Source organism: Hydra viridissima, unplaced genomic scaffold (genome assembly GCF_058129835.1).
Source record: "Hydra viridissima isolate aposymbiotic clone 2 unplaced genomic scaffold, HvirCarnegie_v1 scaffold_3, whole genome shotgun sequence".
Taxonomy (NCBI): domain Eukaryota; kingdom Metazoa; phylum Cnidaria; class Hydrozoa; order Anthoathecata; family Hydridae; genus Hydra; species Hydra viridissima.
The window spans coordinates 9,501,053-9,517,749 of NW_028324302.1; the positions used below are offsets into that span (position 1 = coordinate 9,501,053).

Here is a 16,697-nt window from a genome sequence, read left to right on the forward strand (position 1 = left end):
TAGTTGGGTTGAATTTTAAATATGTATTTATATTTAATATTGTAAAGTATTTTAACTTTTAACCACACTGTTGTGCAAAAATATCATATTTTCACCATTTACGTTATATGAACTAAGTGGCTGATAATTAATAATAGCTCCTGGTGTATAAACAATCCATTCATCACTCTTTTCATTAATGTAAGCATCAAGATGTGGGTTATAAGTCAAAGAATAATGGAGAATACAACATATAACCCATAGGCCATGCAAATATAAAATGAATTCAATTTCGGCAAACAGTGGAACGCATTCTTCATCAATTACATTATAGACAACAAAGGTTTTTACACATGATAACGTTCCATTACATTGCAAGCGATTGACAGACAGTATATTCTTTTGATTACTACTTATCTCAATTCCATACATTTGTTTAACTTTTATGCAAAGACTGGTTGGAAAAATTGAATAAGGAAGAAATTGCTGTAAACCGAGAATAACTGGAGAGCTCTGAATCCATTCATTTGCTGGTGACAAAAGAGCACACTTAGCCATCTGGTGTCTCTCAGCAAGAGTTTTAGTAATGTTTCTAAAATTTTTCACACGATGAGCAATTTGTTTAAAATATTGATGTTTTGCTTCAAATCTTAGGCACCAAAGTAATCTAAGAGGACCAAATTGGGAAATCATTCGTGGATAATGAACTAGAAAATGTATCTTGAGTGTAAATGATTTTGGATTTAATCGTGCTAATAACTCATGGTGCCTAGCTATAAGGTGGGTGAGTACAGGAATCCACTCTATATCAATAACTGGTGAAAGAATAATTTGGCATATTTTTCTGCATAACAAATGTAGCAACCAATATTCGTTTTCATATGGTACAACTTTTCCAATATATAACGGAAGATGATAAAATAATGACCACCTCTCCACAGCCTTTCCACTGATATGCTTGTTACTTTATACTAAATTAAGTGGAACATTTGAAGGCAATGGTTTATTACAGCGTTCAGTAATCCCATATTTAAAATTTTTTAGTATATTTCTGAGCTCACAGACTGTCAAAAACTTATCTTTAACAAGGCCTTTTATAACAACACTAAAATTAACACTCATCAGTCCTTCCAATATGTCATGTAATATGTCCTGGGGCATGGAATCAATTGGGTGAAAATAATTTAAGATAGAAAATGGGCATTCTTTTTTAACTCCATACACAGGCATCAGAGTTGGATCAATTAACACAGAGTTAACATGATAATCATGACTGGTTTTAATTCTTAAAATACATTGACTTTCAGTTTTAATATTACGAATGTTAATATGTGGTACCATGCAATTTCGACAAATACGGCCAGATGAGAAACATGCAGAGAACCCACCAATTGTATGTGCAGACAAATTATCACTAGATAATGTAACAATGGAGCCTTTAAGATTGTGTGTTATACCTTCAACATTAATGTTAATACCTTCATTTTGAAGTATCATTAAATCATTCAACAAAGGTTGTAGAATTAGTGCGTAGCCGTGTTCTTTAATTATACTATACTTTGAAATCAGTGCTAAATGAATGTGGTTCAATGATGACCAATATTTACTCTCAATATTGCCAACAATAAAGTAAAAAACACTTATTTTATGAGTTCCTTTTCGACTTCCTAGCGGGTTGCATATTTCAAGTTCATCACTATAGAAATGTAGTTTGATAAAAGAGTCACAGCAAAAATGTTTTATTCGTGACTGCCATACCAAACCATCGGTATAGTCATGTAGATAATCACTAACCTGTTTTTTATGCTGAAAACTGCTCCAAACATCTTCACGTTTTAGATAACTTTTCAAAGTTGCCAATAAAGGAACATAGTGAAATTTAGTATTAGCTTGATTTTTATTTTCTAACGTAACAATAAATCTATTGTCAATTGGTGAGATATTTAACTTCATATATGATTCCATTAGATGGTCAGTGGATGTTGATTTTGAAATACGTTCATAGAAAGAATCTTCTTCAAGAATTTGTCTATACACATAATCTAGTTTCCAATCAATTCCACAATGTTTAAGTTTAGCCTGAATTATTGAAGAAATACTGCTTTGATACAAGTCAAACAATGTTTGAACTTGCTCGAAAATTTGCTTTGTTACTGATTTTGGAAGCATAAATTTTTCTCTACAATATAGTTTAGTGTGACACAATTGTCTAGAGAAGCATTCACTAAAATCCATAAAATCATGCATTAAGGACTTGTCAATATTTAAAAACAGATTTTCTTCACACTCCCTGGCATCATATTCCTCTGTTTTCTGACTGTCCAATATTTCGGAGTCTGTATTTTTGAGTAAAGATTCATCAACAGCTATTTTATGGCATTTATTAATGTGCCATTTAAAAGTATTAGCTGTATTATACAAGTATTTACATTCACCAATGCCACACTCTAAATTCAATATATATATATATATATATATATATATATATATATATAATATATATATATATATATATATATATATATATATATATATATATATATATATATATATATATATATATATATATATATATATATATATATATACAGTGGGGTGCAAAAAAAAAGCCACACTAATATTTTTTCTTCATTTTAAGTATAAAATGTATAATCAAGCAAAACAAAAAAAATTGGATGTGTCAGTGAAAAATTTAGGACTGAAAAGGTATGTTTATATATAAACTAATATTTACATAAATAAAATCTTTAAGAAAAAGATTAATATGGACACATTTAATATTTTAGAAAACATCTAACGGATGTAGAAATTGGAAGAATTATTGAAGCTGCTGACCAAGGAGAGTCTCATAGAAGCATTGGAAAGCGTTTTAAACGAGAAAACTCAACTATTAGTAGATTGGTAAAGAAGTATAAACACACTGGTAAAACTGAAAGGTCTGCTGGATCTGGGAGAAAGCCTAAAACTTCAAAAAAAGAAGATCGCTACATTCTTAACGCTGTCAAAAAAAATCGTAAAATCACATGTTCTGAGATAAAACTAGATTTGAACCTTACTAATATCTCAAAGTGGACAATATCTCGCAGAATAAAAGCATCGGGTTGTTTTTTTTCTGGAAAGCAAATTAAAAAACCCTTTGTTAGTGAAATCAATCGAAAAAAACTATTAAAGTGGTGCATTGAGCACAAAGATTGGACATGTGAACAATGGGCTAAAGTTATTTGGAGCGACGAGTCTCCTTTTGTTTTGTTTTATAATGGTCGATCTCACTGTTGGAAATTAATTGGGGAAAAATTCAACCCCCAAACATGCAAGGCAACAATTAAACATGACAGAAAGATTAATGTTTGGGGTTGTTTTAGTGCACACAAAGTTGGAAAACTTTACCGGGTGAAGGGCATCATGGACCAGCATATGTATCATAAAATCTTAGTTAATCAGCTTGGACCAAGTATAAAAGAACTTTTTCCTAATAGTGACTACATCTTTCAACATGATAACGATCCTAAACATACAGCACGGTTGAATAAAAGATATCTAGAATCTAAATTAATACCAGTTATGTCTTGGCCAGCACAGTCTCCTGATTTAAATCCAATAGAAAACCTTTGGTCTATATTGGATAGAAAATTGAAAGATCGTAGAGCAACAAATGAAGATGATTTGTTCCAAATTCTTCTTGATGGTTGGAATGCTTTGCCAAACGATTTATTAAAAAGACTTGTAGATAGTATGCCTTCCAGATGCGCAGAAGTCATAAAAAACAAAGGATGGCCAATTAAGTACTAAAACAGCTGAAACCTAAAAAATGCTTTACAAATCCTAATTTCTTTTTATTATATGTAATATACAATGATGTTATAAACATTTTTATCAAAATTGTCCTATAATACTTTTATTATACGAGTCTTACTCATTTTTTGTTGCTGTTTTTATTAAAAAAACTAGTGTGGCTTTTTTTTTGCACCACCCTGATATATATATATATATATATATATATATATATATATATATATATATATATATATATATATATATATATATATATATATATATATTATGTATATATATATATATATTATTGAACCCAGTTTTAAGCCAAAACGTCAGTTAAAAAAAATGTACATTTTTTGTTTATGTAAATACATTGAGTTTAACATCAAAACTATAGCAGTTATAATATTTCATACATGAAAACAATTTAGTGATATGTTGCCAAATAAAAAAGTTTTTTCATAAAATGTTTAAAAAATAGTATATTTAGTGGTTTAAATAAAAAAGAGAGATACAATAAAAATATTACTTGAAAAAGAGTATAATAATTTAAAAAAGAGTACGTCTGGTCACCCTAATATATATAATATATAGCATACTTCTTTCCTTGCCACCTAAGAATCCTACCATTTTGTCGTGCTTTTTTGCTTTGCAAGGGTAGAAAATGTTAAGGTGGATATTTTCTCTAGCCGAGGTAGAATATTCTACCTTAGTTTGCTAATAAAAGGTTTGCCGTTTATTTTTAGATTTGCGTTTAGGGTGTTTTTTCAAAACCCTATTACAAAGTAGCGAAATTCATACCCTAAGGCAGAAAAATCTACCTCAATTTCAATATTAGGATTAAGCAGCGGTAAATATACCTTAGGGTATATAAAAACACCCCGTTTTACCTTTATTTCTTAGTGTGTAACACTAGTTATTAATAAGTCAAAAATGTTTCAATTTAAGCTGTATTAGTGTGCATAACAATAATAATCATTTTACTTTGTTTTGTTAAATGAACCATATTTTTGGTTTTAGTTTGTTTTTTTCACAATCCTCAAAGTCAATTTTATTTCTATCATCGAAATAATTGTGTTCATGAGTTCTTTTCTTAACATGTTTGTCAAAATATATGATAATATTGATGACAATTAAAATAAATCGAAAGATATAAAAGGTGCTTTAACTTTGCAGTTAAGTGTACTTTTTTGTATATTTCCATTAGTAATACAAAAATTATAAAATTATTTTTTGTCTTAAAAAACCAAAATATTCGCAATTATTAACTGTTAAATGCAATACTGCACTTATGGATTCTGATTCTGTGATGAATATAAAAATTAATTGTGTGGTAATAGCCTTATGTAATTGTAATTACATAAAAATTACGCATTAGAATTTGAGTTATTATAACCAAACACTTTTGCTAAAAGTTTCTTCATCGTTTTTATAACTTTTCAATATTTTATGAAGCAAAGTAATTTATGAATTAAAATGCTGAAACATGTCGATTTTAAAACAACGGCAAGAGAAATCTCGTTATAGTGCAGCAGATTAGCATTAAAATGACTAAAATTGTGCAAAAGTGGATAAAAGCATGAAATTTTCACCAATAACTCAGAAAATTATGCTGATCATTTTTAGATACGGTGGCAAAGCATAGCATGACCAGAACTGTCTTGAATCCAAGATGGCAGTTACCGCCATCTTGGAATTATAAAAACCTTATTAAATTTTAATCCGTTTAACTAATCTCAACCAAAATTCAAGGGATGATAGATTATTCGAAGTATACATTGATCGCATATGCACCAATGAGTGGGAAAGGGGCTTGGGCACGGCCCTCTTGCCCAAGAAATACCCCCTCCCCCCTGCTTTTTTTTTTTTTTTTTTTTTAAATTTTTAATTTTTTTAACAAATGTTTCTAAAAAACCTGTTACTCAATAAAAAAGTTTAAAGCACCTAAGAAGTCGAAACAACTTTTCATAAGCATATTAGTTAATATTACCATATAAAGTAACAATTTATAAATAAGAACTCTATGAGCGGGAAAAAAGCTGAAAAAGATTATCCCAGCGGGCACAAGAACATTCAATGTATGTACATTGTACGTCCAAACGTCGCACAGTGGGCGGAATTTCAAAAAACCTGGCCAAAAGTCAAAAAATGATTATAATTAATGGAAAATTTCTGTAAAGCATTTTTTTGAATCCCCAACTTTGAATTTGACATAAGTGTACCAAAATTCAATAATGGTAGATCCAAAATGGCGGTGTTTTAAAAACATTAATCATTAGAAATGCCTTTGGGCTTTCATATTTAACCAATTAGTTCTAATTCGACATTTAAGTTCAATAGACTAATGTATTATTTACATTACATATATAAACATTATATGTAATACCGATATATAATGTATTATGACTGTATTATTATGCCGCAATGTTAAAAAAAATAAATTGAAAAATTCATTATTTATTCTACTTATTTATTTGTTTAAGGAAAACAAGGAAAACTTTTATTTGCATCATTTATCATAATTGTTTCATTTATATTACTTTAAAATAAATCACCACTGTCATCTGAATCATTTATTGTTGAAATATTGTTGATAAACTCAATCACAGACGAATGAGTTTCAGAGTTTTCGTTAATCTCCGGAGGTAATAACATTTGTAAAGCTTCAGAAGACAAAGATCTGCTAACTTTTGCATGAGATTTTAAAAGTGAAGATATTGCAGGATCTGACGAAACCAGAAGTCTGCAAAAAACGTCATGCATTGTATTTTTTCTGGAATTTTTCCTGGAGAAATCTTCGCGATATTTTTTTAAGTCTTTGTTTCTCGATTCCTGTGCATCCTCAGATAGTTGTCCTATGGGTAGTATTGCTGTTTTTGTTATTAAGGCTCCATGAATAAGTACTTTGTGTACTGTTGTAGGCATGTTGTACCAAGGATACTTTTCAACAAAAAGTAGTGCAGTTTCGGTAGAATAGTTATCGAGTTTGTCTGCGTCTATTGGAAAGCCACTAGATAATACCTGTAAAATTACATGAAACCGATTTATTAGTTCTAAATCCACTCCTAGAACATCAGCAGACACTTGTGAGTTTTTAAAAAATCTTCGAGCTGTATTTCCGTCATTTGTATTACCGCATCCTGGTTTCGGTCGATCAACTATTAACCCTAGCTGCAGCTTAAAAGCATTCTGGATTAACAATTTTTGTTGTAATATTATACTTTTTTCAATGTCAGAACGTGCTTGCCATTTTTTTATTCCAAGTTTATACCCAAGATGCAAAAAACATTCAAAAAAGCGAATCCGTGTGTGCTACTAATTTTTTTGTAGTTTTATTGCACTTAACAAAATCAGTTTCTCAAGAAACATAATAACTATATCTATATACAATTTGATTGATTTTGTAAAGAAAACAAAACACCGCCATTTTGTTTACTAAAAAACACGACTAGCACTACACAATATAAGTTAATGAAGTAATAGGCAAAAATAGGTGCCTTTTCTTTTAATCAATCTTTAGAATACACTTTGATGAACAACATCCAAATTATAACTAAGCGGAATCTCGCGGGTTCACTACTTTTTCAATGCTTGAAAAATAGGTTAAAGAAAATAAATAAACTTTATTCTGTACTTTTTTGTTCGCACTTTTCGTATAAAATTTAGAGAAATAATATAAAACATTTTACTAAAATATTATATAAATACCTTGAATAGTATCGTCCATAGTTAGTTTTTTAGTAACGATAAATAACTTTTTTGTAAACGATACTTATTTGACCACATTTTTTTTTTGTTTTTAAAATGCCTATTAAGTGTTTTTAATAATAGATGTTTAACTGCGTAGATTTAGGTAACTTTAAAATTTATACAATTTTTTCCTATACAATTAAATGCAACAGGGCTTTGTTTATGTAGTTTCAAAATAATAAAATCACAATAGTGAATTTTTTTTTTTGACTTTTGGCCAGCTTTTTTGAAAATTAGCCCACTGTGCGTCGCGACGTTTGGAAGTACAATGTACATACATTGAATGGACGAACGACGAACGACGCGTCGTTGAAGATTCATTTCTAGGGGACGTCCATAAAGTACGAACGCAGTAAAACCAATGCTTTTGGACCCCCCCTCCCCCCTTGTACGCACTTGTACGCTTTTAACACCCCCTCCCCCTCTGCGTACGTAAGCGTTATTTATTAAAAAGTATGACCTCCCCCCCCCCCCCCCCAAAAAAAAGTTTTCAAATCATTAAATACAAAAAAGATCAATTTAGCTATTTATATTTCCATAAATGATGACTTAAATAAATTGAAAATGTTATGGAAAACAAGCATGAATTCTGCTTCTAATCTTTCATTAGTAATCTCCTTACTGACTTCTTCACTTTCACTTAAATCACTCTCCATATCATTCTTTATTTTTTGTTTTTTATGTGCTTTCTTGTGCCGTTTCATTGCTGCCTCGCTCGGCCAGTATTTATTGCATTTGTCGCAAATTCCGTTTTAAAGCTTTTTTTCCAATGAAGGACAATACAGATCAAATGGTATAATTTCGTACTTTAAGCCTTCTATAGGTATATCTTGTAGCAAAAGCTTATGCGTCAGAGGTGCAAAGTTTGAATGGTTTGATATGTTTTTAAAATATCGAGACGGTTCCATCGCTTTGTAACCATTTTCGCAGTACTCGTAGATGGCCGGAAATGGAATGAAACGTTGGGGGATGGTATTCAGCCAATTTGTTTCAAACGATGAACGACATAACTTGTCCTGGCATTTCACAGTTTGAAGACAGTATCGCGATTGCTGGCAATGTTTCTCTGCCCAAACAGGATCAGGATTCGGCGGTTTATATGCTTTTCCAACTGGTACTGCCCGGCAATTAACAAGGTAACCGTCGATGACGGTTTATTCCCAAACTTGGGATAAAACGTCAGCCGCTTTTTGGAAATTTTCTACCTCCAGTTCTTGGTTGATTGTCTTCCCAGAAGAATCAAGGTGATCGCCAAAATAATCATGGGGAAGAACTATTCCAGTCAAATCACGAGAAAGAGGTGCCATTCTTCTTTCAATGGGGTTGAAGGCTGAAAGCCCAGCTGCATTCACACCGTGAAGCAAGATATCTAAATCCAGCAAGCGGAAGAGATCAACAGCAGCTGCTAACGTTTTAGGGAAGCTTGGTGCCTCATCTTGAGCTCCATCAGTCTCCATTAACATAATTGGTTTACGTCTAACCCTCTTGGTTTCAAAAAGCTCCATAACATCAAAAGCATGTGTAAAAGCATTTGATGTATCGTGTTTCCCACTTCTTATGCGTATGATTGTCTCCACTGTAGGATACATTTCCATTATTGTTAACTTCGCATATGCCATACACCGATGAGATTAACTTGTGCTGTGGGCCAACGACATGATCCATAAGTTTGACCTTGTATTCCATATGCATTAGCAACAGCACTTGAAGCCTTGCAGCAGTAAGACCCAACGGTACCCTAGCTTTATCATCATTGGACATGAAAAGCACAGCTTTTGGTCCAAACAATTTGCAAACTTCAAACATGTCATCAATAAAAGATTTGGCTAACATTCTACCATCATTTCTTTTTCGCAGTGAATTTTCTGGACGTAGTAGCTTCACAGGAACTGTTTTTACATGCTTTTTTCCTTCATGAGTTTTTTCACGTCGTGGTAAAAGACGAAGGTACAAACCACTTCTACTCAAGTTGAAGCCTATTTTCATCAGCTCTTTCTGAAGATCATCCAAAGTGGAGACACTGCGAAGACATTCTGTTCTTCGACGCTCATCTGCTGCTGATAAATTTTGCACAATTTTTATGATTGTTGATAAAAGTTCTGGTTGATCAATTTCGAGCCGTGGTCGTCCTGGATGGTTTCGCATAAACTGTTTCAAAGCACTTGATACTTCAGGGTTGTTTTGACAAACTGTTTCGATGCCCTCTTTAAGTTTTTGCGTCCGTTTTCTTTGTCGTGCCAATTCACGAATCAATCTGAAAACAAAATATTACATAAATCTTTGATTCCGTTATAAAACCTTCTATACTTAAGGTTTCCTGGATTCTGCAAACTTTGTAAATCCTCAATTAGAAGTTCTTATTGACAATTTGAAAAACAAAATTTTGAAAGTTACTGCCTGCTTAAAAGTTTGGTTTTTATGGCCAAGACGTCTGTCTATACTTCTTAGCTCTATTCGATATATCTCTTAACATTTACCTGTCCAAGTTTGTTTTTTCTCTTCTTATGCTTTCTTTCACATTGTCTAATTGTTTCCTCGTTACAGTAGACAAACCAGAATTGCGTAAGATTATCAAGGATGAAAGCTGTGATTCGAGATCTGAGATTTTCTTCCGACTTTTAACTTGTGCCGGATTTGCTCTTTCCTTCTCGTTTGATGTTAAATCTAAATTATGAAATACCCAAAAATAAACTAAAATAAATTCTTGACAGTTATAGAGATTGGATGTAGAGAAAATGGTCAAGTTGTCCAATTATGATGAATAAAACTATGCAATTCTCCAATATAGTCGTACAATGTAGTTTAATTACCAATTCGGTTGAATTCAATATATAGAAAATCACGAGAGAAAAAGTTTGTAAATTATTACAAAAAATGGCTTACTAAGTTCAATCCTTTCAGGTTCTGTCGTAGTTGCGTTCGGAAAACTTTGTATTTTATTTGACGAAGGCACTGGATGGATATCTTTTTTCTTTTTGCTAGGCGGTGATAAAGCATTTCCCCAGAATGACATGATTGATCCTTTTGACTTTTTTGCTTTCACTTTTAATTCGTTTACTTTTTTTTCATACAAAGACTGATCATATTTTACTATTTTCCACAACTCCTATGCGTGTTGATACTGCTTTTGTTTTTCAAGTGTTGAATATGCTTTCTTATATAACTCAAGGAGTTGAAGATACTTTTTCTCGTTCCCAACAAATTCGTTCGACATCTTGGGAGTAAGCAGTTTTTTTTTGTTGCAACGCTTTCAATTATTCGAATAGAAAGATAAAAGTTTTTGTTTATTTGGAAATAAGAGATTTCATCATAAGATTCAGTGTCGTTAAAGCGAAGAACGTAAAGAAATAACCCGACTCAAACTAATTGCAGTTACATTTCGCAATAAAAGGTGTTGGTCTCTATTAGCATTAAAATTGTTGTTTTTAAAAATATTTGTTTTTTGTATTCAGAAAAAATACATTTAAACTTTAATAATAATTTGAAGTAGTACATTGTTAATAAAAAGTTAATAAAAAAATATTTATTTAAAATAATAAAAAATTAACTTGTTGTAACGTTTTAATTGAAAAGATAAAAACCAGGTTGCGTAATTTAAAAAAAAGATTTTTTACATTCGAAAAGTTCGTTGCTTTTTATGCAGATCAAGTTTTAAAAATAATTCCTGAGAAAGATAGTCAAACCGCGTACGTACTCGCTGTCTTGAACACTCCCCCTCCCCTTGTACGCATTTGTACGTTTTTTGGTAACCCCCTCCCCCCATACCTGCGTACGTACTTTATGGATGCCCCCCTAGTCCGAGAACGGACGAACGAACGACGAACGACGCGTCGTTCGTCCGTTCTCGGACTAGAAATGAATCTTCAAATTTTTTTAAATAATAGTAACAAAATAGCAACTAAACTTCAAATATATATATAGTGAATTTTAGTAAAAAAACATAATTTAGCATTATCAACTATTATCTATTTTCACATGAAAATTGAAAGCGGACATCTTATCTAAGTAACGTGGTGCTTTTTTAAGATTCCGCATAACTTACATTTGAAATTCAGTTTTTGTTTAAATGGCATCCAATGTAAAAAAATGGACAGGTATCAATAGAAAAGTAAATGCACTTTTAGATTCACCAAATGATGATGAGACAGTTGTTGAACAGCATGTTATTGATTTTTCTCTCATTACAGAAAAATCAACATCGCCTGGTTCTACAACTGTTTCATCTTCATTTGATGACTTATGCTCAGAGAATAGTGACAATCAATTATTGGAGAGTATAAGTATGTCAGACAATATTTTTTTAATGCTACTTAACTGATGACTATTATCCGAACAGTAGTGAATCTGACAGTAACAATACAGATTGTTACAGTAGTAATGATTCTAATGAGGGTGAAATGTCATCATTAAATAATAAGCTTGCTCAATGTGCAATTAGAAATCTTTGGACTCGTTCATCTGTTAATGAACTTTTATCTATCCTTCAGGAAAATGGTTCTGCTCTTCCTAAAGATGCAAGAACTCTTTTAAAAACACCAAGAAAAATACCAACAGAAAGAAAATGTGATGGGGATTATACATATTATGGAATATATAAAGGAATTAAAAGTGTTCTAAGTGAAAAAAATGTTGTTGGTAATATTATCAAGTTGTCAATAAATATTGATGGAATTCCTCTTTTTAAATCATCAAGTATGCAGATTTGGCCAGTTCTGCATGCTTTGATAATTCTGATATATTTATTATTGCTATCTTTAATGGTGATCATAAACTAGATGATATTAATGAATATTTGTTAGATTTTGTTAACGAATGGAATGAGTTAAGGCACACTGGAATTATGTTCAATGGAGACCAGCTAAGCATAGAGATTAAATCTTTTGTTTGTGATTCACCTTCCAGAGCCTTTTTAAAGTGTATAGTCCCTTATTCCAGTTATTATTCCTGTGAAAGGTGCATTATTCATCAAACACATGAAGGAAGAGTGGTATTTAATGAAGATGAACATTTTCAATTAAGAGATAAAATTACTTTTGAACAGTTTGGATATTACAATAGTCATCAACAATCAATGTCACCTTTAATTGGAATTGGAATTGATTGCATTTACTCTTTCACACAAGATTACATGCATCTTGTATGTTTATGTGTAATGCATCGCATCTTAAATTATCTGAAAAAAGGACCAGGTGGGAAAATATCTGCTGCTCAAATTTCAGAAGTATCTCAAGTATTGGTTGGTAATAATGGATGTATACCGAGTGAGTTTGCTCGGCAACCTAGAAGTTTAAATGCCTTAGATAGATGGAAAGCGACAGAATTTAGACAATTTTTGTTACATACTGGTCCAGTTGCATTAAGAGGTATAGTATCAAAGAAGATGTATGAACATTTTTTGGTCCTAAGTATTGCAATGACCATATTATTAGAGGATGATGACCATCTACGTTTTCCATATTTAGATTATGCAAGTGATTTGCTAAAGTATTTTGTGAATGAAGCTAAACATGTATATGGCAACACATTTACAGTCTATAGTGTGCATAATCTTTTGCACCTAGTTGATGATTGTCGTAATCATTCATGTTCTCTTAACAGAATATTATGTTTTCCTTTTGAAAACTTTCTTCAAAGAATGAAAAGAAACATACAGAATTCTTTCAACCCAGTGTCTCAAGTTTCAAAACGACAATCTGAGTATCAACATTTTTTTGGAAAATTACCTAAAAAAACTTTAGAAACTAAAGTTTCAGCTAACAGAAAAGATTTTTTTTTTTTGCTCCACAACTCTTCTATTGCTTTTGTAAAGGCTAAGAACAATAATGGTACCTTTCAATGTAATTTTATTGCTACTAAATATTTAGACAATGTCTTTGATACTCCAGCTCCATCAATACAGTTTAACATATCATTGTTTCGCACCAAACATTTTAATAAAGTTGTTCAAAAAACATTAAGTTGTGCAGATTTTCAAAGAAAATGTGTTTGTTTGAATGAAAAAAGAGGTTTATCAATATTTCCATTACTGCACAATAATGAAAGAATTTAATTTTATTTTTTTTCTGAACTTGATATGTAGATCTATAAATTAGTTTACTTATATAAATAGTTGGGAGAAAAACTTCTTTTTATGTCTAGAACTCTTTTATATTTGTTTTTATTATGATATAAAACGCTTTAGCTTCTATTATAGTAAAATAACTATGTCTTGGTGCAGAGCAGTATGGTTGGAAGGGTCAGTTGAAGAAGAGCTGACTATCCCTTCAGTGTGGATTGAAGGAACTCCAAATGAAAAGCGTTTTGTACGATGGCCTAAAGGTGTTAATGTTTTAAAAGCATGTAAACAGCAGCTAATACCTCAGAGTGATTGGTTTTACTTTCTGCTCCTTGAGGAAAAGTTTCGTCATAGTAAGTATAGTAAGTATTGTGATATTCTCAATCCCATTTATATGTAAATGATCTATAAAATTTATATATATATATATATATATATATATATATATACATACATACATATATATGTATGTATAAATACATACATACATATATATATATATATATATATATATATATATATATATATATATATATATATATATATATATATATATATATATATATATATATATATATATATGTATACATACATACATACATACATACATACATACATACATACATACATACATACATACATACATACATACATACATACATACATACATACATACATACATACATACATACATACATACATACATACATACATATACATGCATCAATAAAAAATTTAGATGATAGAGCAGTATGTGAAGCTTTTGATTTCACAAGTGATGAATCTTAAGCACCTTCAGATAAGAAAGAAGTTGAAAATCAGAACATGGCTAAAACCTGAAAGATAAATATAATACGTATGCTCTATTGTTTAATTGATTTATGTTGTTTGCACTATTTTTGTTTTCAAATTTGTAATATATATATATATATATATATATATATATATATATATATATATATATATATATATATATATATTGAGAATATTTTTATTTATTTAGCTAAATGTCCTAAAAAGCCCACTTTTAACAGAGTTAGGTCTCAATCTCCTTTTAATTTATCTTCCCATAAATTAAAAGGTGCAAGTTCTGGAACTGAAAGAGTTCATGTAGCTGCTTTTAGTAAAAAAGAAAAAGCTCCAATATTTTCTTTACAAATTCCTGAAGCTCTTTCTATTTCAAAACTTGCTTCAGGTTCTACTCAACCACCTATAAAATCTTTTGCTTCAAAAACTTCCACCGAAGCAGTTTTGATACCTTTAGCTTCAAAAGCTTGTCCTATCTTAACATCACCTACTGTATCTAAAATTCCAATCCTAAAGAAAGCGTCCCCACCAAAGTGTACAAAATTTCCATGTCTAGATTTCCTCTTCCTGAAGCTAGTAAGTTTTCATTTTTATTTTTTTTTAAATTTTATTTTTAAAAAAAACAACAAATAAACAAGATATATTGTAAATATTCATATAAAAATAAGCCATTAAGTTGTTAGTATTATTGTTTTATTGTTAAATTTTTTGTATTCAACCTTATTTAATTTCTATTAAAACTTAGCCACAACAGCCCCACAGCTGTCACACAAACTTGCAATACAATGCAGATTTTTAGCTCAAATTATCCAAATGCAGTAAGAAATTTTATCTTAAAACAAAATTTGTAAAATAGGCTTATGACCAACAAGCTGTTGGCTTGTTACAACATGGAGGGTAAACACAAGAAAACCTTCAAAAAAACAAACATTATAAGAGTAATTACGGGTACGTTATTTTCACATTTTTAATGTTTTTATTAATAAAAATGGTCTATTTAGTTTTGAGAAAGTATTAACAATTTAACAAAGTTTAAATATATTTTAAAGATATGCTCGGTCCTTTGGATATATTTGATGTCTTATATAATTAGGCAAGTCAACTTGTTCTCATCTTAAAGAAAAGTAAAATTTCGTTTAAAATTGTACTTGTTTATAATCAGTTGGTATGTAATTGTTTTATATTTTAGATTCTATAACGAAGTACACTATAAATGAAGTGCAGCATTCAATTGGCAATATTCTGAAACGTGCTCCTGATAGAAAAGATGGTGGTGGTCGTGGTGGTGGAAAAGCTGTTTTAGAGGAAGACTTTTTCCATAATAAATCTTTATGATCCCACATGAGTTGTTTTATTTATTTTTATTTGTGTGAGTCCTTTTACATAAGTCAAGAAAAAGAAAAATTAAAAAATCAAGTAAGATTCTTTACCCAAATATAATACAATACAAATATAATAAATAAAATATAATACAATACAAATATAATAAATAAAATATAACAAAGAATGGTTCAATTTGACTTTGGTATTTTTGTTCCTAATATATTAGGCTCAAAATCTGTTTTTTTCGTATATACAAAAACGTACAATGAACGATCTTATTGGACATATGTCCAAAAGATCGTAAATTGTACGTTCTAATTCGTCTTTCAGTAAATCCATTATGCTATGCATACGCAAAGTTGGTGTATGTAGCCTATTTTCAGTTAGTTGGGACAAGCGATCAGCATATAGTCTAGCTAGATCAGCTAGTTTGAAGATGGGTGTGATACCATTCTCTGACCTTGTTTCTTCAATGTAAACGATCAACTGAGCAAAAACAATAACATTCACAGTCAACTTCATCTTCTACTTGCTGCGTTTCAGCACGCATGCGTCTATCAAAAGCACGTTTTTTGTTGTACAGGTCATTGAGACACTTAGTGTAATACTTAGCGTCTTGAGCAATTAAATCTGTATCGCTCAATTTGGTCAATAATGTAGAATCACCCAAGGTAATAGCACACTCGCGGACTTTAATATCCAGATCCGTGGTACAGATGCTGTGCAATGAGTCTTTTGAATCACTGGTACCACAAATAAAACAAACCGGTTGTGTGTAAACCAAATTTGATTTTCTCATATCACTTGACATTGATCGCCTGAATGAACTGTGCTCAACATTAAGTGCCTGGGCTTCATTTAATAAGAATTCACCCATTGCAGCTAGGGATGCGCAACGAAAACGTTTAGCTGCTTGATTGAGTTTAGTGGAATAGTAAAACATTCTGCAAGGTTTATGCCCAGTAGGGGAGAGTTGCCGAAATTGGAACAGCTCCTTAATTGGAACACT

General features: G+C 30.8%; 2 protein-coding genes, 1 long non-coding RNA gene and 2 pseudogenes across 7 annotated transcripts; 3 read left to right on the forward strand and 2 right to left on the reverse strand.

Annotated features, from left to right (window-relative positions):
- Nucleotides 1-8: 8 nt before the first annotated feature.
- On the reverse strand, nt 9-2,429 carry LOC149890909 (uncharacterized; annotated as a pseudogene).
- Nucleotides 2,430-8,017: 5,588 nt separating this feature from the next.
- LOC149890910 (uncharacterized) lies at nt 8,018-10,851 on the reverse strand. The gene is made up of 3 exons (XM_090082584.1): nt 10,387-10,851; nt 9,981-10,167; nt 8,018-9,757 (listed from the first exon to the last, which is right to left on the reverse strand). The coding sequence occupies exons 1-3, from the start codon at nt 10,514-10,516 to the stop codon at nt 9,013-9,015; spliced, it is 1,062 nt and encodes a 353-aa protein (XP_089938710.1). The 5' UTR covers nt 10,517-10,851; the 3' UTR covers nt 8,018-9,012.
- Nucleotides 10,852-11,407: 556 nt separating this feature from the next.
- Nucleotides 11,408-12,405, forward strand: LOC149890911 (uncharacterized; annotated as a pseudogene).
- Nucleotides 12,406-13,632: 1,227 nt separating this feature from the next.
- On the forward strand, nt 13,633-15,707 carry LOC149890912 (uncharacterized). Of its 5 annotated transcripts, none has more exons than XR_016450441.1 (4): nt 13,640-13,911; nt 14,298-14,414; nt 14,562-14,941; nt 15,111-15,707. XR_016450441.1 is itself a non-coding variant. In XM_090080866.1 (3 exons), the coding sequence occupies exons 1-3, from the start codon at nt 13,707-13,709 to the stop codon at nt 15,162-15,164; spliced, it is 648 nt and encodes a 215-aa protein (XP_089936992.1). In that variant the 5' UTR covers nt 13,635-13,706; the 3' UTR covers nt 15,165-15,707. The 5 variants fall into 5 exon arrangements, 3 of the variants coding, with proteins under 3 accessions (XP_089936991.1, XP_089936993.1, XP_089936992.1); XR_016450440.1 differs by having other exon boundaries at nt 13,641-13,920; XM_090080866.1 differs by lacking the exon at nt 14,298-14,414 and having other exon boundaries at nt 13,635-13,920.
- LOC149890913 (uncharacterized) lies at nt 15,180-15,707 on the forward strand. Its single transcript, XR_016450442.1, has 2 exons — nt 15,180-15,313; nt 15,555-15,707. It is a non-coding gene; the product is annotated as an uncharacterized LOC149890913 (long non-coding RNA).
- Nucleotides 15,708-16,697: the final 990 nt, after the last annotated feature.

Excerpts from the sequence above, each read along its gene's own strand:
- LOC149890910 (XM_090082584.1), bottom strand. The coding sequence starts at position 10,516 with ATGTCATTCTGGGGAAATGCTTTATCACCGCCTAGCAAAAAGAAAAAA. Across the intron at positions 10,168-10,386 it reads ACCTGAAAGGATTGAACTTA|ATTTAACATCAAACGAGAAG; the intron begins GTAAGCCATTTT and ends TTCATAATTTAG. Across the intron at positions 9,758-9,980 it reads GAAAAAACAAACTTGGACAG|ATTGATTCGTGAATTGGCAC; the intron begins GTAAATGTTAAG and ends TTTTGTTTTCAG.
- LOC149890912 (XM_090080865.1), top strand. The coding sequence starts at position 13,707 with ATGTCTTGGTGCAGAGCAGTATGGTTGGAAGGGTCAGTTGAAGAAGAG. Across the intron at positions 13,921-14,561 it reads GTTTCGTCATAGTAAGTATA|CTAAATGTCCTAAAAAGCCC; the intron begins GTAAGTATTGTG and ends TTATTTATTTAG.